The following is a 20,518-nucleotide window of genomic DNA, read 5'->3' as shown; positions in this document are numbered from 1 at the left end:
CACTGAGTCAGTCATGATGTTCGAGTCTGGACACTGAGTCAGTCATCATGTTAGAGTCTGGACACTGTCAGTCATCATGTTAGAGTCTGGACACTGAGTCAGTCATCATGTTAGAGTCTGGACACTGTGTCAGTCATCATGTTAGAGTCTGGACACTGAGTCAGTCATCATGTTAGAGTCTGGACACTGAGTCAGTCATCATGTTAGAGTCTGGACACTGAGTCAGTCATCATGTTAGAGTCTGGACACTGAGTCAGTCATCATGTTAGAGTCTGGACACTGAGTCAGTCATCATGTTAGAGTCTGGACACTGAGTCAGTCATCATGTTAGAGTCTGGACACTGAGTCAGTCATCATTTTAGAGTCTGGACACTGAGTCAGTCATCATGTTAGAGTCTGGACACTGAGTCAGTCATCATGTTAGAGTCTGGACACTGAGTCAGTCATCATGTTAGAGTCTGGACACTGAGTCGACTGAGATGGCCGCCTCGCTTCGCGTTCCTAGGAAACTATGCAGTTTTTTGTTTTTTTACGTGTTATTTCTTACATTAGTACCCCAGGTCATCTTAGGTTTCATTACATACAGTCGAGAAGAACTACTGAATATAAGATCAGCGTCAACTCACCATCAGTACGACCAAGAATATGTTTTCCGCGACGCGGATCCTGTGTTCTGCCTTACAAACAGGACAACGGAATGGATCGCTTGCAGCGACCCAAGGAAACGACTACGAAAAAGAGGGAAACGCGGCGGTGTTCTGGTCAGACTCCGAAAAGGGCACATCGCGCACCACTTCCCAGTATTCTTCTTGCCAATGTCCAGTCTCTCGACAACAAGGTTGATGAAATCCGAGCAAGGGTGGCATTCCAGAGGGACATCAGAGACTGCAACGTTCTCTGCTTTACGGAAACATGGCTTACTGGGAAGACGCTATCCAGGGCGGTGCAGCCAACGGGTTTCTCCACGCATCACGCGGACAGAAACAAACATCTCTCTGGTAAGAAGAGTGGCGGGGCGTATGCCTCATGACTAACGGGACATGGTGTGAGGAAGGAAACATACAGGAACTCAAATCCTTCTGTTCACCTGATTTAGAATTCCTCACAATCAAATGTAGACCGCATTATCTTCCAAGAGAATTCTCTTCGATTATAATCACAGCCGTATATATCCCCCAAGCAGACACATCGATGGCTCTGAACGAACTTTATTTAACTCTTTGCAAACTGGAAAACATTTATCCGGAGGCTGCATTCATTGTAGCTGGGGTATTTTTAACAAAGCCAATCTGAAAACAAGACTCCCTAAATTTTATCAGCATATCGATTGCGCAACCAGGGGTGGTAAAACCTTGGATCATTGTTACTCTAACTTCCGCGACGCATATAAGGCCCTGCCCCGCCCCCCTTTCGGAAAAGCTGACCACGACTCCATTTTGTTGATCCCTGCCTACAGGCAGAAATTAAAACAAGAGGCTCCCACGCTGAGGTCTGTCCAACGCTGGTCAGACCAAGCTGACTCTACACTCCAAGACTGCTTCCATCACGTGGACTGGGACATGTTTCGTATTGCGTCAGATGGGAATATTGACGAATACGCTGATTCGGTGTGCGAGTTCATTAGAACGTGCGTCGAAGATGTCGTTCCCATAGCAATGATAAAAACATTCCCTAACCAGAAACCGTGGATTGATGGCAGCATTCGCGTGAAACTGAAAGCGCGAACCACTGCTTTTAATCAGGGCAAGGTGTCTGGCAACATGACTGAATACAAACAGTGCAGCTATTCCCTCCGCAAGGCTATTAAACAAGCTAAGCGTCAGTACAGAGACAAAGTGGAATCTCAATTCAATGGCTCAGACACAAGAGGCATGTGGCAGGGTCTACAGTCAATCACGGACTACAAGAAGAAACCCAGCCCAGTCACGGACCAGGATGTCTTGCTCCCAGGCAGACTAAATAACTTTTTGCCCGCTTTGAGGACAATACAGTGCCACTGACACGGCCTGCAACGGAAACATGCGGTCTCTCCTTCACTGCAGCCGAGGTGAGTAAGACATTTAAACGTGTTAACCCTCGCAAGGCTGCAGGCCCAGACGGCATCCCCAGCCGCGCCCTCAGAGCATGCGCAGACCAGCTGGCCGGTGTGTTTACGGACATATTCAATCAATCCCTATACCAGTCTGCTGTTCCCACATGCTTCAAGAGGGCCACCATTGTTCCTGTTCCCAAGAAAGCTAAGGTAACTGAGCTAAACGACTACCGCCCCGTAGCACTCACTTCCGTCATCATGAAGTGCTTTGAGAGACTAGTCAAAGACCATATCACCTCCACCCTACCTGACACCCTAGACCCACTCCAATTTGCTTACCGCCCAAAAAGGTCCACAGACGATGCAATCTCAACCACACTGCACACTGCCCTAACCCACCTGGACAAGAGGAATACCTATGTGAGAATGCTGTTCATCGACTACAGCTCGGCATTCAACACCATAGTACCCTCCAAGCTCGTCATCAAGCTCGAGACCCTGGGTCTCGACCCCGCCCTGTGCAACTGGGTACTGGACTTCCTGACGGGCCGCCCCCAGGTGGTGAGGGTAGGCAACAACATCTCCTCCCCGCTGATCCTCAACACGGGGCCCCACAAGGGTGCGTTCTGAGCCCTCTCCTGTACTCCCTGTTCACCCACGACTGCGTGGCCACGCACGCCTCCAACTCAATCATCAAGTTTGCGGACGACACAACAGTGGTAGGCTTGATTACCAACAACGACGAGACGGCCTACAGGGAGGAGGTGAGGGCACTCGGAGTGTGGTGTCAGGAAAATAACCTCACACTCAACGTCAACAAAACTAAGGAGATGATTGTGGACTTCAGGAAACAGCAGAGGGAACACCCCTATCCACATCGATGGAACAGTAGTGGAGAGGGTAGCTAGTTTTAAGTTCCTCGGCATACACATCACAGACAAACTGAATTGGTCCACTCACACTGACAGCGTTGTGAAGAAGGCGCAGCAGCGCCTCTTCAACCTCAGGAGGCTGAAGAAATTCGGCTTGTCACCAAAAGCACTCACAAACTTCTACAGATGCACAATCGAGAGCATCCTGGCGGGCTGTATCACCGCCTGGTACGGCAACTGCTCCGCCCTCAACCGTAAGGCTCTCCAGAGGGTAGTGAGGACTGCACAACGCATCACCGGGGGCAAACTACCTGCCCTCCAGGACACCTACACCACCCGTTGTTACAGGAAGGCCATAAAGATCATCAAAATATAATATATATATAAAATATCAAGGACATCAACCACCCGAACCACTGCCTGTTCACCCCGCTATCATCCAGAAGGCGAGGTCAGTACAGGTGCATCAAAGCTGGGACCGAGAGACTGAAAAACAGCTTCTATCTCAAGGCCATCAGACTGTTAAATAGCCACCACTAACATTGAGTGGCTGCTGCCAACACACTGTCATTGACACTGACCCAACTCCAGCCATTTTAATAATGGGAATTGATGGGAAATTATGTAAATATATCACTAGCCACTTTAAACAATGCTACCTTATATAATGTTACTTACCCTACATTATTCATCTCATATGCATATGTATATACTGTACTCTACATCATCGACTGCATCCTTATGTAACACATGTATCACTAGCCACTTTAACTATGCCACTTTGTTTACTTTGTCTACACACTCATCTCATATGTATATACTGTACTCGATACCATCTACTGTATGCTGCTCTGTACCATCACTCATTCATATATCCTTATGTACATGTTCCTTATCCCCTTACACTGTGTATAAGACAGTAGTTTTGGAATTGTTAGTTAGATTACTTGTTGGTTATCACTGCATTGTCGGAACTAGAAGCACAAGCATTTCGCTACACTCGCATTTAACATCTGCTAACCATGTGTATGTGACAAATAAAATTTGATTTGATTTTTATTTGATTTTGTTAGAGTCTGGACACTGGGTCAGTCATCATTTTAGAGTCTGGACACTGAGTCAGTCATCATGTTAGAGTCTGGACACTGAGTCAGTCATCATGTTAGAGTCTGGACACTGAGTCAGTCATCATGTTAGAGTCTGGACACTGAGTCAGTCATCATGTTAGAGTCTGGACACTGAGTCAGTCATCATGTTCGAGTCTGGACACTGAGTCAGTCATCATGTTAGAGTCTGGACACTGAGTCAGTCATCATTTTAGAGTCTGGACACTGAGTCAGTCATCATGTTAGAGTCTGGACACTGAGTCAGTCATCATGTTCGAGTCTGGACACTGAGTCAGTCATCATGTTCGAGTCTGGACATGATATCGGGATAAGTGTCAACAACCGCTGAATGGCATAGCGCTACATACAATAAATATTACTATAAATATTTATATTCATGAAATCACAAGTGCAATTTAGGAAAACACAGATTAGCCTTTTGTTAATCCACCTGTCGTCTTAGATTTTGAAATGATGCTTTACAGCGAAAGCAATCCAAGCGTTTGTGTAAGTTTATCGATCATACATTAAGTACACTTAGCATCAGGTAGCTCGGTCACAAAATTCAGAAAAGCAATCAAATTAATCTGGTTCATATCCCTTTAAATCCAGCAAAGGGAGGCTATGGAACATGGAGTTTTCAAAATAGAAGCCACTTCCTGTTTTGATTTTCCTCAGGGTTTCGCCTGCAATATCAGTTCTGTTATACAACAAATCGCAACAAAGCATCCTTCACTCATGCTGCCAAACATACCCTTGTAAAACTGACCATCCTACCAATCCTCGACTTCGGCGATGTCATTTACAAAATAGCCTCCAATACCCTACTCAATAAATTGGATGCAGTCTATCACAGTGCCATCCGTTTTGTCACCAAAGCCCCATATACTACCCACCATTGCGACCTGTACGCTCTCGTTGGCTGGCCCTCACTTCATACTCGTCGCCAAACCCACTGGCTCCATGTCATCTACAAGACCATGCTAGGTAAAGTCCCCCCTTATCTCAGTTCGCTGGTCACCATAGCGTCACCCACCTCTAGCACACGCTCCAGCAGGTATATCTCTCTGGTCACCCCCAAAACCAATTCTTTCTTTGGCCGCCTCTCCTTCCAGTTCACTGCTGCCAATGACTGGAACGAACTACAAAAATCTCTGAAACTGGAAACACTTATCTCCCTCACTAGCTTTACGCACCAACTGTCAGAGCAGCTCACAGATTACTGCACCTGTACATAGCCCACCTATAATTTAGCCCAAACAACTACCTCTTTCCCTACTGTATTTATTTTATTTTATTTATTTATTTTTCTCCTATGCACCCCATTATTGTTATTTCTACTTTGCACATTCTTCCACTGCCAATGGGGCGGCAGGGTAGCCTAGTGGTTAGAGTGTTGGACTAGTAACCGGAAGGTCGCAAGTTCAAACCCCCGAGCTGACAAGGTACAAATCTGTCATCCTGCACCTTTTTTTTTTGCTATATTGTATTTACTTTGCCACCATGGACTTTTTTGCCTTTACCTCCCTTATCTCACCTCATTTGCTCACATCGTATATAGACTTATATTTCTACTGTATTATTGACTGTATGTTTGTTTTACTCCATGTGTAACTCTGTGTGTTTGTATGTGTCGAACTGCTTTGCTTTATCTTGGCCAGGTCGCAATTGTAAATGAGAACTTGTTCTCAACTTGCCTACCTGGATAAACAATGGAGAAATACATAAAATACTCACAGACAATATTTTGACAGTTTTGGAAACTTTAGAGTGTTTTCTATCCAATACTAGTAATTATATGAATATATTAGCAACTGAGACTGAGGAGCTGGCCGTTTACAAGCTACTCAACACTGCCCCTGCAGCCATAAAAAGTTAATCGCTAGGTTCTTAACCGCTAGGTTCTTAACCACTAGGCTTCTATCCATTAGGTTCTTAACCGCTAGGTTCTTAACCGCTATGCTTCTATCCATTAGGTTCTTAACCGCTAGGCTCTTAACCGCTATGCTTCTATCCATTAGGTTCCTAACCGCTAGGTTCTTAACCGCTAGGCTTCTATCCATTAGGTTCTTAACCGCTAGGCTTCTATCCATTAGGTTCTTAACCACTAGGCTTCTATCCGTTAGGTTCTTAACCACTAGGCTTCTATCCGTTAGGTTCTTAACCGCTAGGCTCTTAACCGCTATGCTTCTATCCATTAGGTTCCTAACCGTTAGGTTCTTAACCGCTAGGTTCTTAACCACTAGGCTTCTATCCGTTAGGTTCTTAACCGCTAGGCTCTTAACCGCTATGCTTCTATCCATTAGGTTCTTAACCGCTAGGCTCTTAACCGCTATGCTTCTATCCATTAGGTTCCTAACCGCTAGGCTCTTAACCGCTATGCTTCTATCCATTAGGTTCCTAACCGCTAGGTTCTTAACCGCTAGGCTTCTATCCATTAGGTTCTTAACCGCTAGGCTTCTATCCATTAGGTTCTTAACCGCTAGGTTCTTAACCGCTAGGCTCTAAACGCTAGGTTCTTAACCTCTAGGCTTCTATCCATTAGGTTCTTAAGCTCTAGGTTCTTAACCTCTAGGCTTCTATCCATTAGGTTCTTAACCTCTAGGCTTCTATCCATTAGGTTCTTAACCTCTAGGCTTCTATCCATTGGGTTCTTAACCTCTAGGCTTCTATCCATTAGGTTCTTAACCTCTAGGCTTCTATCCGCTAGGCTACCTATTTTTGATCTCTTTTCTTTTCTGTTTTTTTTTGTCAAATGTTTTTCTGTTGCTAAACTTATCAGAGATCACATCTGCTGTTTAGTGTCTCCCTCCAGACTAATCTAGTGTATTATCTGTCAGAGCTTAGGGCCTAATCTCTTACTGTTTTTAGATGCAGCGGGACAGAATGAAATAGAGAGTGGTGAGTGTGCATGTGAGGTCATCAGACAGCAGCGTCTCAGGACTGGAGCTGTAATCGAGTTACAAGCATCTCAATTCCCTAATCTTCTACCTTGTCGGGAGCTACGACTGTTAAATGGCCCACTCTCTTGTTCCCCACTTACCTCTTCTGTGTTCTACTGAAGCACACTAGCATGGAAACTAGACTCACACGTACACACACACACACGCCCACCCACACACACACACACACACACACACACACACACACACACACACACACACACACACACACACACACACACACACACACACACACACACACACACACACACACACACACACACACACACACTATAGCAGAGCAGAGACAGAGTTACACGTAAAGACACAATGCCATTGTGCTGTCAGGGGACACATAACATTAAGCTTGGCAGAGGAATATCTATTTTTAACTCCAGTGGTTTAATAGAAGATGCATTCATAGTAGTATGTGTGTGTGTAGTAGTGTATGTGTGTATGTGTGTGTGGGAATGTGTTTGTGTGTGTGTGTGTGTGTGTGTGTGTGTGTGTGTGTGTGTGTGTGTGTGTGTGTGTGTGTGTGTGTGTGTGTGTGTGTGTGTGTGTGTGTGTGTGTGTGTGTGTGTGTGTGTGGGGGGGCGTGCTACTCCAGTAGCCCTGTTGTATTCATGACAATTTCAAATTAGCTTTCTGATCACCGTGAAGAGAGGGGGTGCCTTTTAGTTCAAGAGCTGCCTTAGGGGTCTCGCTCAGTGGCCTGTTTCCGTGGTCACAGCTAAGTGGCAAGTTGCCGTGGTCATAGCTCAGTTGCGTGTTGCTAGCTCAGTTGCGTGGTCATATATTCTGTCTAGAAAGGACCCCTTCTATTTTATGAAAACAGAGCAGAGAGAGCAGATATAGTAGAGTGAACAGGGAGAGCAGAGAGTGCAGAGAGAGTAGAGAGAGCAGAGAGAACAGAGAGAGTAGAGAGAGTAGAGAGAGTAGAGAGAGTAGAGAGAGAAGAGAGAACAGAGAGAGAGAGAACAGAGAGAGAGGGAGAGAACAGGGAGAGCAGAGAGAACAGAGAGAGAAGAGAGAACAGACAGAGTAGAGAGAGTAGAGAGAGTAGAGAGAGAAGAGAGAGTAGAGAGAGCAGAGCGAGCAGAGAGAACAGAGAGAGAGAACAGAGAGAGCAGAGAGAACAGCGAGAACAGAGAGAGAGAGAACAGGGAGAGCAGAGAGAGCAGGAGAGAACAGGAGAGAACAGGAGAGAATAGGAGAGAGCAGGAGAGAACAGGGGAGAGCAGGAGAGAGCAGGAGAGAACAGGGGGGAGCAGGAGAGAACAGGAGAGAGCAGGAGAGAATAGGAGAGAGCAGGAGAGAACAGGAGAGAGCAGGAGAGAACAGGAGAGAGCAGGAGAGAACAGGGGAGAGCAGGATAGAACAGGGAGAGCAGATAGAGCAGGAGAGAACAGGAGAGAGCAGGAGAGAACAGGAGAGAATAGGAGTGAACAGGAGAGAGCAGGAGGGAACCGGAGAGAACAGGAGAGAATAGGAGAGAGCAGGAGAGAACAGGAGAGAGCAGGAGAGAATAGGAGAGAGCAGGAGAGAACAGGAGAGAACAGGAGAGAGCAGGAGAGAGCAGGAGAGAACAGGAGAGAGCAGGAGAGAACAGGAGAGAGCAGGAGAGAATAGGAGAGAGCAGGAGAGAACATGAGAGAGCAGGAGAGAGCAGGAGAGAACATGAGAGAGCGGGAGGGGAACTAGTGAACTGAGCAAGGCAGGAGAGGACAGGAGAGAACAGAAAGGAACAGGAGGGGTCCCACCCACTTGCTTTGCTTCAGGGGTCTAGATCACTGTCACTTTTCAAATGCAAAGACATTCTTTTCTACAATCACCATAGAAAAGAGGGGCGGAAGGGGGTGGATGGATTGCTGAGGTGGACGGAGGTGGTTGGGTGGGTGGGTGGGGGGTTGGTTATTTGGTTTTTGGGGGAGGAAAGGGCAACACACACAGTCCTGGTTGCACAAAACTGTAAGAAAAAAGGTTTTGATAAAAATCAAGAGTGAATACAGATGTTCATCTCGATGGTTATTTTGGGTCTTACCAACGATGCCCACTATCAGAGAGAAGCAGGTTAATCTATGTCTTACCAACAATGTCCACTATCAGAGAGAAGCAGGTTAATCTATGTCTTACCAACAATGTCCACTATCAGAGAGAAGCAGGTTAATCTCGGTCTTACCAACGATGCCCACTATGAGAGAGAAGCAGGTTAATCTATGTCTTACCAACAATGCCCACTATCAGAGAGAAGCAGGTTTCTATGTCTTACCAACGATGCCCACTATCAGAGAGAAGCAGGTTAATCTCGGTCTTACCAACGATGTCCACTATCAGAGAGAAGCAGGTTAATCTCGGTCTTACCAACGATGTCCACTATCAGAGAGAAGCAGGTTAATCTCGGTCTTACCAACAATGTCCACTATGAGAGAGAAGCAGGTTAATCTATGTCTTACCAACGATGCCCACTATCAGAGAGAAGCAGGTTAATCTAGGTCTTACCAACGATGTCCACTATCAGAGAGAAGCAGGTTAATCTAGGTCTTACCAACAATGTCCACTATCAGAGAGAAGCAGGTTAATCTGGTCTTACCAACGATGCCCACTATCAGAGAGAAGCAGGTTAATCTATGTCTTACCAACAATGTCCACTATCAGAGAGAAGCAGGTTAATCTATGTCTTACCAACAATGTCCACTATCAGAGAGAAGCAGGTTAATCTCGGTCTTACCAACGATGCCCACTATCAGAGAGAAGCAGGTTAATCTATGTCTTACCAACAATGTCCACTATCAGAGAGAAGCAGGTTAATCTGGGTTTTACCAACGATGCCCACTATCAGAGAGAAGCAGGTTAATCTGGGTTTTACCAACGATGTCCACTATCAGAGAGAAGCAGGTTAATCTGGGTTTTACCAACAATGTCCACTATCAGAGAGAAGCAGGTTAATCTCGGTCTTACCAACAATGTCCACTATCAGAGAAAAGCAGGTTAATCTATGTCTTACCAACAATGTCCACTATCAGAGAGAAGCAGGTTAATCTGGTCTTACCAACAATGTCCACTATCAGAGAGAAGCAGGTTAATCTATGTCTTACCAACAATGTCCACTATCAGAGAGAAGCAGGTTAATCTCGGTTTTACCAACAATGTCCACTATCAGAGAGAAGCAGGTTAATCTGGTTTTACCAACAATGTCCACTATCAGAGAGAAGCAGGTTAATCTGGGTTTTTACCAACAATGTCCACTATCAGAGAAGCAGGTTAATCTATGTCTTACCAACAATGTCCACTATCAGAGAGAAGCAGGTTAATCTGGGTTTTACCAACAATGTCCACTATCAGAGAGAAGCAGGTTAATCTATGTCTTACCAACAATGTCCACTATCAGAGAGAAGCAGGTTAATCTGGGTCTTACCAACAATGTCCACTATCAGAGAGAAGCAGGTTAATCTGGGTTTTACCAACAATGTCCACTATCAGAGAGAAGCAGGTTAATCTGGGTCTTACCAACAATGTCCACTATCAGAGAGAAGCAGGTTAATCTATGTCTTACCAACAATGCCCACTATCAGAGAGAAGCAGGTTAATCTGGTTTTACCAACAATGTCCACTATCAGAGAGAAGCAGGTTAATCTATGTCTTACCAACGATGCCCACTATCAGAGAGAAGCAGGTTAATCTGGGTTTTACCAACGATGTCCACTATCAGAGAGAAGCAGGTTAATCTATGTCTTACCAACAATGTCCACTATCAGAGAGAAGCAGGTTAATCTCGGTCTTACCAACAATGTCCACTATCAGAGAGAAGCAGGTTAATCTAGGTCTTACCAACAATGTCCACTATCAGAGAGAAGCAGGTTAATCTGGGTTTTACCAACAATGTCCACTATCAGAGAGAAGCAGGTTAATCTCGGTTTTACCAACAATGTCCACTATCAGAGAGAAGCAGGTTAATCTGGTCTTACCAACAATGTCCACTATCAGAGAGAAGCAGGTTAATCTATGTCTTACCAACAATGTCCACTATCAGAGAGAAGCAGGTTAATCTGGGTTTTACCAACGATGCCCACTATCAGAGAGAAGCAGGTTAATCTGGGTTTTACCAACGATGCCCACTATCAGAGAGAAGCAGGTTAATCTATGTCTTACCAACAATGTCCACTATCAGAGAGAAGCAGGTTAATCTCGGTCTTACCAACAATGTCCACTATGAGAGAGAAGCAGGTTAATCTCGGTCTTACCAACAATGTCCACTATCAGAGAGAAGCAGGTTAATCTGGGTTTTACCAACAATGTCCACTATCAGAGAGAAGCAGGTTAATCTCGGTCTTACCAACAATGTCCACTATCAGAGAGAAGCAGGTTAATCTCGGTCTTACCAACAATGTCCACTATCAGAGAGAAGCAGGTTAATCTGGGTTTTACCAACGATGTCCACTATCAGAGAGAAGCAGGTTAATCTGGGTTTTACCAACAATGTCCACTATCAGAGAGAAGCAGGTTAATCTCGGTCTTACCAACAATGTCCACTATCAGAGAGAAGCAGGTTAATCTGGGTTTTACCAACGATGTCCACTATCAGAGAGAAGCAGGTTAATCTCGGTTTTACCAACAATGTCCACTATCAGAGAGAAGCAGGTTAATCTCGGTCTTACCAACAATGTCCACTATGAGAGAGAAGCAGGTTAATCTCGGTCTTACCAACAATGTCCACTATCAGAGAGAAGCAGGTTAATCTGGGTTTTACCAACAATGTCCACTATCAGAGAGAAGCAGGTTAATCTCGGTTTTACCAACAATGTCCACTATCAGAGAGAAGCAGGGTAATCTGGGTCTTACCAACGATGTCCACTATCAGAGAGAAGCAGGTTAATCTCGGTCTTACCAACAATGCCCACTATGAGAGAGAAGCAGGTTAATCTCGGTCTTACCAACAATGTCCACTATCAGAGAGAAGCAGGTTAATCTCGGTCTTACCAACAATGTCCACTATCAGAGAGAAGCAGGTTAATCTGGGTTTTACCAACAATGTCCACTATCAGAGAGAAGCAGGTTAATCTCGGTCTTACCAACAATGTCCACTATCAGAGAGAAGCAGGTTAATCTGGGTTTTACCAACGATGTCCACTATCAGAGAGAAGCAGGTTAATTTGGGCAAGTTTTACCAATAAATCCCACTGATATAGAGAAGCAATAAGGCAATAGGGTCTCTGTCCAACGTATCAACTACATTAAGGCATTAGGGTCTCTGTCTCAGTCTCAACTCCCAATAGGAAGGGTTAATCTCAGTCTTACCAACTACATTAAGGCATTAGGGTCTCTATCTCAGTATCAACTACATTAAGGTTAATCTCTGTCTTACCTACATTAAGGCATGTCTCACTATATCAGACAGAAGGCATTAGGTTAATCTCAGTTTTAACTCAACAGGCATGTCCACTATCAGACATTAAGCATTAGGGTCTCTATCTCAGTATTACTACATTAAGGCATGTCCACTATCAGAGAAGCTAGGTTAATCTGGGTCTTATCCAACTACATGTTAGGGTCTCTGTCTATCAACTACATTAAGCAGGTTAATCTGTCTCAGTCTACATTACCATTAGGGTCTGTCCACTATCAGAGAGAAGCAGGTTAATCTCAGGTCAACTACATTAAGGCAATGTCCACTATCAGACATTAAGCAGGTTAATCTCAGTTTTACCAACAATGTCCACTATCAGACATTAAGGCATTAGGTTAATCTCAGTTTTACCAACAATGTCCACTATCAGACATTAAGCAGGGTCTCTATCTCAGTATTACCAAAGGCATCATGGTCTCCACTATCAGACAGAAGCAGGTTAATCTCTGTCTTACCAACAATTAAGGCATTAGGGTCCACTATCTCAGATCAGAACAGGTTAATCTCTGTCTTACCAACAATGTCTCACTATCAGAGACATTAAGGTTAATCTCTGTCTTACCATTAAATGTCTCTATCAGAGAGAAGCATTAAGGCATTAGGGTCTCTGCCTCAGTATCAACTACATTAAGGCATTAGGGTCTCTGTCTCACTATCAGACAGAAGGCATTAGGGTCTAATCTCAGTTTCACTACATTAAGGCATTAGGGTCCACTCATATCAGACATTAAGGCATTAGGGTCTCTGTCTCAGTATCAACTACATTAAGGCATTAGGGTCTCTATCTCAGTATCAACTACATTAAGGCATTAGGGTCTCTGTCTCAGTATCAACTACATTAAGGCATCATGGTCTCTATCTCAGTATCAACTACATTAAGGCATTAGGGTCTCTATCTCAGTATCAACTACATTAAGGCATTAGGGTCTCTGTCTCAGTATCAACTACATTAAGGCATTAGGGTCTCTATCTCAGTATCAACTACATTAAGGCATTAGGGTCTCTATCTCAGTATCAACTACATTAAGGCATTAGGGTCTCTATCTCAGTATCAACTACATTAAGGCATTAGGGTCTCTATCTCAGTATCAACTACATTAAGGCATTAGGGTCTCTATCTCAGTATCAACTACATTAAGGCATTAGGGTCTCTGTCTCAGTATCAACTCCCATTAGGCATCATGGTCTCTGCCTCAGTATCAACTCCCTAGACAGCGGTAAACCCGGAGCGGTAGACTAGGAGTGGTAGACAGCGGTAGACTAGGAGTGGTAGATCCGGAGCGTGTGTGCTGTTGCTAATTTGTGCTCACAGCTATCAGATTTCTTAAAATGTATCCCTAACAGAGATTACAAATAGAATAAATAGCATCTTCACAACTGTTTCCCTTGTTAGAGATTTCTGAATCTGCCTTTCATTGTCTCTGAATTTCCCTATTGCATTTTCCTCTATAAATATACATTTTAAAGATGCATTGTTTGATGAGAGAGGAAGAAGGGAGGGGAAATCAACAGACAGAGGTAGACTGAATGGCACCATGCTGTGTGTCTATTTGCATAACATCAGCCAGCAAGCCATATGACATCTATTAACCTCCAAGGAGATGTCCCAAATGGCACCTTATTCCCTACCTAGATCCCTACGGGACCTGGTGACAAGTAGTGCACTATATAGGAAATAGGGTGCCCGAAAGTGATTTCCCTTCATTACTCATACTTACAGACACTGTCTGAATGAGTCAGATGTTACAGTGACTGCTAATTGGATTTTAAATAATGCCGATTTCTGTCTCTTTGTGGGTACAGGATTTAAAGGAGGCCACAACGTGATCCAGCGAGCAGGGGTCTGACCGTACGGGACCTGCGCCAACCGAGGATCCGTCCGTTGTCCCGTCGTCCGTCGGTCTCCTGAGGAATAGCTGAGGGGACGTACCACTCTGTTACCCAAAGTACGTAGACCAGGAGCGGTAGACAGCGGTAGACTAGGAGTGGTAGACAGCGGTAGAGTTTCCGTCCGTTGTCCCGTCGTCCGTCGGTCTCCTGAGGAATAGCTGAGAGGACGTACCACTCTGTTACCCAAAGTACGTAGACCAGGAGCGGTAGACAGCGGTAGACTAGGAGTGGTAGACAGCAGTAGAGTTTCCGTCCGTTGTCCCGTCGTCCGTTGGTCTCCTGAGGAATAGCTGAGGGGACGTACCACTCTGTTACCCAAAGTACTTTGGATTAATGTACAACACAGGCTCACGGAGGGAGAACGTGATTCTGGGTTTCCTGCAGGGCTGGAGTACATGAGTGATACAGGCCTGGAGTGAGCCTGTACTATCAGGATTGGTGTTGGCATGGCTCAAGTCCACCTTTTGGACCTTCTTTTCATCATGACTGATCAGCTTGACCACAGACCCTGAGGAGAGAGAGCCTGTAACTGCCGGAGGATCTTTCCTAAGAGGACGGGGCCTCTATGTAACACAAAGAGATCTAAGTCAGACGATACAAAGACTCTACTACGACGACAACAGAACAACAACAAAACAACAGGAAAACTCAGGCTTTGCTTTTGAGAGGAAAAGCCTGCAGCTTTGTCTGAGTTTGAGTGGAGATGCTTTTTCCACCACTGACAGTCATGGCAAAGCCTTTGATGGCTTTGATTGGCTGACAAAACAAGAGGAGGGTCAGCTCAAAAAACACAAGGATCAGTTTAAGTTCAAACACACTGATCCGGGTCACAATATTAACCAAGGGTATAACCAAACACCTTCCCTCTCTCTCTCTCTCTCTCTTACTACGCAAATAAACTTAAGCTTTCTGAAAAGGACTTAATAGGAAAGATTTCAACGTAAATCTCGATTGGATCTGCTGGATTGGGAAAAGATTCTTCGGTGGTTGGATATCGATTCTTCTAAATCAGGTATGGCAGCCACAGTATGATTGGATGGTGGCTTTACGCCTCGCTGACCAAACCCAGGTTTCTAATAATAGGTATAATTATGTGTGTGTGTGTGTGTGTGTGTGTGTGTGTGTGTGTGTGTGTGTGTGTGTGTGTGTGTGTGTGTGTGTGTGTGTGTGTGTGTGTGTGTGTGTGTGCATGTGTGCGTGCGTTTTCTAATGAGACATGAGGAGTGGTCAGGACATTATTTTGAATTGATGTCAAGTCTGACTACCAGTCACAGCTCTGGCTACCAGTCACAGCTCTGGCTACCAGTCACAGCTCTGGCTACCAGTCACAGCTCTGGCTACCAGTCACAGCTCTGACTACCAGTCACAGCTCTGACTACCAGTCACAACTCTGGCTACCAGTCACAGCTCTGGCTACCAGTCACAGCTCTGGCTACCAGTCACAACTCTGACTACCAGTCACAACTCTGACTACCAGTCACAACTCTGACTACCAGTCACAGCTCTGGCTACCAGTCACAGCTCTGGCTACCAGTCACAACTCTGACTACCAGTCACAACTCTGGCTACCAGTCACAGCTCTGGCTACCAGTCACAGCTCTGGCTACCAGTCACAGCTCTGGCTACCAGTCACAGCTCTGGCTACCAGTCACAGCTCTGGCTACCAGTCACAACTCTGACTACCAGTCACAACTCTGACTACCAGTCACAGCTCTAGCTACCAGTCACAGCTCTGGCTACCAGTCACAACTCTGGCTACCAGTCACAGCTCTGGCTACCAGTCACAGCTCTGGCTACCAGTCACAACTCTGACTACCAGTCACAGCTCTGGCTACCAGTCACAGCTCTGGCTACCAGTCACAGCTCTGGCTACCAGTCACAGCCAAGCACTGAACAGATCAGCCATGTAGGTTGGTGAATGGATGACTGACTGAGTGAAGCTCAGTTTGGTTCACCCTGTTCCACATATGGTAATGAGTCTGCAAATTAGAGAGAGAAAGAGAGAAATAGAGAGAGAGAGAGAGAGAGAGAGAGAGAGAGAGAGAGAGAGAGAGAGAGCAAGAGAGAAAAATAGAGAGAGAGGATTTCACAACAGTTCATCACAAGGCCTGGCTTTGTTCACATACACACACAGTCTAGCAGTGATGAAAGGCAAGAACCAGAAACATGTAAAACAACTAAGGCCAAGCTATTACGTTTCACAAGCCAAAGCTAAAGCACAGGGATTCAATTCAGTAGCAGGAACCCACATGTCGAAGGGTTTTCTCCTAACAGGAAATGAGGGAAAGGGAAATAAATTGTAAATGTATGAAGTCTCTAAAGTCTGAGGGAAATGCACTTTATATGTTCCCTGAAAACAGCCATTAGCACTCGATGGAGGTTTAGCCTTGCAAGATGCTCACATTTATTTTCTGTGAATTGTGAAAGTTTACGATTTATATCAATTTAAGTCAGCATAAGGCCTACATGTCATATCTAATATTGCAGATTAGTGAAGAACAGGCTTGATGTTAGGACAATTCAAACAAACAGCATTTATTACAAACCAGGGGTTTGGCTTCCCTGTAAAAGCCTTGCGCATTAACTTTACCCTTTCTGTCTCCTTCCTAGGGAGAAGACACCACAACCTCAAAACAAGATGGCCGCCCAATGCAAGAACTTCCTGCTCTTCTTGACTAGGGTAGGACTACTTCTGGGTCTGGCTAACCCTCTGGTGACCTCCGCCTCCTGCCCCTCGGCCTGCCGGTGTGATGGGACCTTCATCTACTGTAATGATCGAGGCCTCACGTCTATCCCTACCGGCATTCCACTGGATGCTACTATTCTCTTCCTCCAAAACAACAGGATCAAGAGCGCCGGCATCCCCACCGATCTGAAGAGGCTAAGCAACGTCGAGAAGATCTATCTGTACTGCAATAATCTGGACGAGTTCCCCCAAAACCTGCCGATCGGGGTCAAAGAGCTGCATCTACAGGAGAATAATATCCGCATGATTACGCATGCGTCGCTGGGTCAGATCCCGCTGATCGAGGAGCTGCACCTGGATGATAACTCCGTCTCGGCGGTTAGCATCGAGGAGGGAGCGTTCAGGGACAGCTACCACCTGAGACTACTCTTTCTCTCCAGGAACCATCTGAGCACCATCCCGTCTGGCCTCCCGCAGACCATCGAGGAGCTGCGCTTCGACGACAACCGCATCTCGTCAATATCAGAGGCATCCCTGCAGGACCTGATCAACCTAAAGAGACTCGTCCTGGACGGGAACCTGCTCAACAACCGCGGCATCGGCGAAATGGCCTTCATCAACCTGATTAATCTCACCGAGCTCTCCCTGGTGAGAAACACCCTTACGTCGCCGCCGGCTAACTTACCAGGAACCAGTTTGGAGAAACTGCAGCTCCAAGACAACCACATCAACCGGGTACCGGCCGGAGCTTTTGCTTTCCTCAGGCAGCTGTATCGGTTGGATCTATCAGGCAACAACCTGAGCAGTCTGCCTCACGGAGTGTTCGAAGACCTGGATAACCTCACGCAGCTCCTGCTCCGTAACAACCCTTGGCAGTGCACTTGCCGGATGAAGTGGGTGAGAGACTGGTTAAGGTCCCTGCCGACAAAAGTCAACGTCCGAGGGTTTATGTGCCAGGGACCAGACAAGGTCAAGGGCATGGCTATTAAGGATTTGTCCATGGACTTGTTTGACTGTGGAGGATCTGACTTGGGCAGGGGCCAGGGGGATCCTACCGAGACCAGCACTGTCTCTAACACCTTACTGCCCTCACAACCCCAATGGCCCTCCTTTGTGACCAAAAGACCGGTGGTGAGAATGCCTGACAGGAATAAGAACTACCGAAGTACTACGACACCGTCAGGAAGAAAGATCATCAGGATCAGCGTGAAGTCGAGCAGTGCAGAGACAGTGCACATCTCCTGGAGGGTTTCTGTACCCTTGACTGCCATGAGGCTCAGCTGGTTAAAACTGGGCCACAACCCTTCGTTCGGTTCCATCACGGAGACCATCGTACAGGGCGAGAAGAAGGAGTACCTCCTAACAGCTCTAGAACCGGAATCCTCGTACAGGATATGCATGGTTCCCATGGAGACCAGCAACATTTACTTGACGGACGAGACACCAGTTTGCATAGAGACAGAGACCAGTTCTCTGAAGGCTTACAAACCCACCACCACACTGAACCGCGAGCAGGAAAAGGAGCCTTACAACAATTCCAGTCTGCCTTTAGCCGCGATCATCGGAGGGGCCGTGGCTCTGTTGGCAATATTAATGCTGGCGTTTGTGTGCTGGTACGTGCACAGGAACAGTTCACTGTTTTCCAGGAATTGCACCTACAACAAGGGACGTCGGAGGAAGGACGATTACGCCGAGGCGGGGACGAAAAAGGATAACTCAATCTTGGAGATACGAGAGGCCTCTTTTCAGATGATCCCCATACACCCTGTGCCCGTGTCCAAAGAGGAGTTTGTGATACATACGATTTTCCCTCCGAACGGATTGAGTCTGTACAAGAGCCCGCACAGCGAGACCAGTACTAGCAACAGAAGCTACAGAGACAGCGGAATACCTGATTCAGACCACTCGCATTCATGATATTGATAACGCGGGAACATTTCGTTATAAATGAGTGCGTTCGTTGATGACATGAAACTAAAGTGGCTAAAAAACATTGTTATAAAACACTGGATCTACAAGACTGAGTGGGGAAGCTTTTCTTCTGTACATTTGCTCATATTATTTATATTTAAGGACATTTTATGACAAAGAGGAGAATAAATGTGGTTCACAGATAGTAGGGCCATCACTGAGCCGCAGGTCAGTGTTTGTTGTAACTAAAACTGCAATTCTATATTTTAGGGGTTGGTAGTAATTTGTATTGTATTTTTTTTGTTTTGTTTTGCTTACGGTTACCCTAACAACCAACTATAAAAAAACAAACTCTGTTCTACTGAGATATAAAGACTTGTCAACTGTGAAAGTGGGTTTTCATTGCTGTGTTGAACAATCAGACTTTAGAGAACCTTGTAGAATAAAGCACAGGTCTTTACACTCGTTTTGTGGCTGTTCGGTAAAAAACAAGAAAAAAGCAACAACAAAAAAATATGAAATGATCAAAACTAGGACCCAGATGATTAACTGAGAAGAACCAGGGAGACACTCGTTCTCCGAGGAGAGACAAGCAGAGAGACGTCTCCTACATGTATCTGACTATCTCTGGAACCATGACTAGACCTGCTTTACTGCTGCTCATTTAGTTCCTCTGTTTGGAAAAAACACAGAAACACGAGAGAGCCGATCGAACAGACGCCCAGGCGGGCACGGCTCCTGTGTGTGTGTGTGTGTGTGTGTGTATGTGCGTGTGTGTGTGTGTGCGTGCGTGCGTGAGTGAGTGCATGTGTGTGTGTGTCAGGCCACAGCACAGGGCAGATGAAGCACACAGACCTTTAGGGCCATTACCCAGAATGGGATTAACCCATGCAGGGTGGCCAGACTGACAACAGAGATGATATAAAGAACACCAACTATATCTATTTGTTCTAACCAACACAAAGGCTAAACTACAATGGATGACATTCTCCAGTCCCTTATGTCATCCAAACGTTACCCTCAAACATAGCTTAGATTGAAACCTGTGAAAAGAAGGTTCTATAAAGACACAACACATTGGCTTTCTTTTGAATACAAACTGAGCATCACCTATTTCCTTGTTTATGATTAGTTTTCCCCCCCAGATTGACTACTTCTATGTTGCCACAATTTCAAAGTTTAATTGTTCTTTATGAAGTAGAATTTGTTCTTTATGAAGTAGAATTTGTTCTTTACAAAGTTGTTCAGGGATTCTTGAAACAATTGTCTTGTCTTTCGAGAATCCCTGAACTGAAAACCAAAGTGCTTTTGAATACCCTTTGGCCAGTCGTGTATGTGCCTTGATCCAATGCTTATTGTATTTAGCTTTCTAAGAAATCACTGACTTTTTTGTCATTCACACTTGAATATGAGAAAATATTGCAGAATAAAAATGGATGAAAATATCAAAGACTCTCTCTTACCTGAAACACAACAACAAGACATTTCAAAATCACAATTTCGGCCCAATTCTCAATTTGAATTTTAAAAAAATGCGTGGGGGCACAGCTTTTTTGAGGTAATTGAAGTAATATGTACATGTAGGTAGGGTCAAAGTGACTATGCGTAGATATTAAACAGAGAGTAGCAGCAGTGTAATAGCCCGGGTAGCCATTTGATTAGCTGTTCAGGA

At 45.4% G+C, this 20,518-nt stretch overlaps 1 protein-coding gene across 4 annotated transcripts in view; it reads left to right on the top strand.

Annotated features, from left to right (window-relative positions):
- LOC118381998 (leucine-rich repeat transmembrane protein FLRT3-like) overlaps positions 1-20,285 on the top strand; it is a 32,690-nt gene extending 12,405 nt beyond the window's left edge. For 3 of the 4 annotated variants that reach the window (XM_052477576.1, XM_052477577.1, XM_052477578.1), the window contains exons 2-3: positions 14,163-15,261; positions 16,860-20,285. In XM_052477576.1, the coding sequence (XP_052333536.1) occupies positions 16,888-18,852 (1,965 nt within the window). In that variant the 5' untranslated portion in view covers positions 14,163-15,261; positions 16,860-16,887 and the 3' untranslated portion in view covers positions 18,853-20,285. The remainder of the gene's footprint in view (positions 1-14,162; positions 15,262-16,859) is intronic. The other variant, XM_052477579.1, reaches the window with a different exon arrangement.
- Positions 20,286-20,518: the final 233 nt, after the last annotated feature.

This window comes from Oncorhynchus keta, chromosome 24 (genome assembly GCF_023373465.1).
Source record: "Oncorhynchus keta strain PuntledgeMale-10-30-2019 chromosome 24, Oket_V2, whole genome shotgun sequence".
NCBI classification, from domain to species: domain Eukaryota; kingdom Metazoa; phylum Chordata; class Actinopteri; order Salmoniformes; family Salmonidae; genus Oncorhynchus; species Oncorhynchus keta.
The sequence above is the reverse complement of the archived record's forward strand: the minus strand, read 5'-3'. Positions and strand labels throughout refer to the sequence as shown.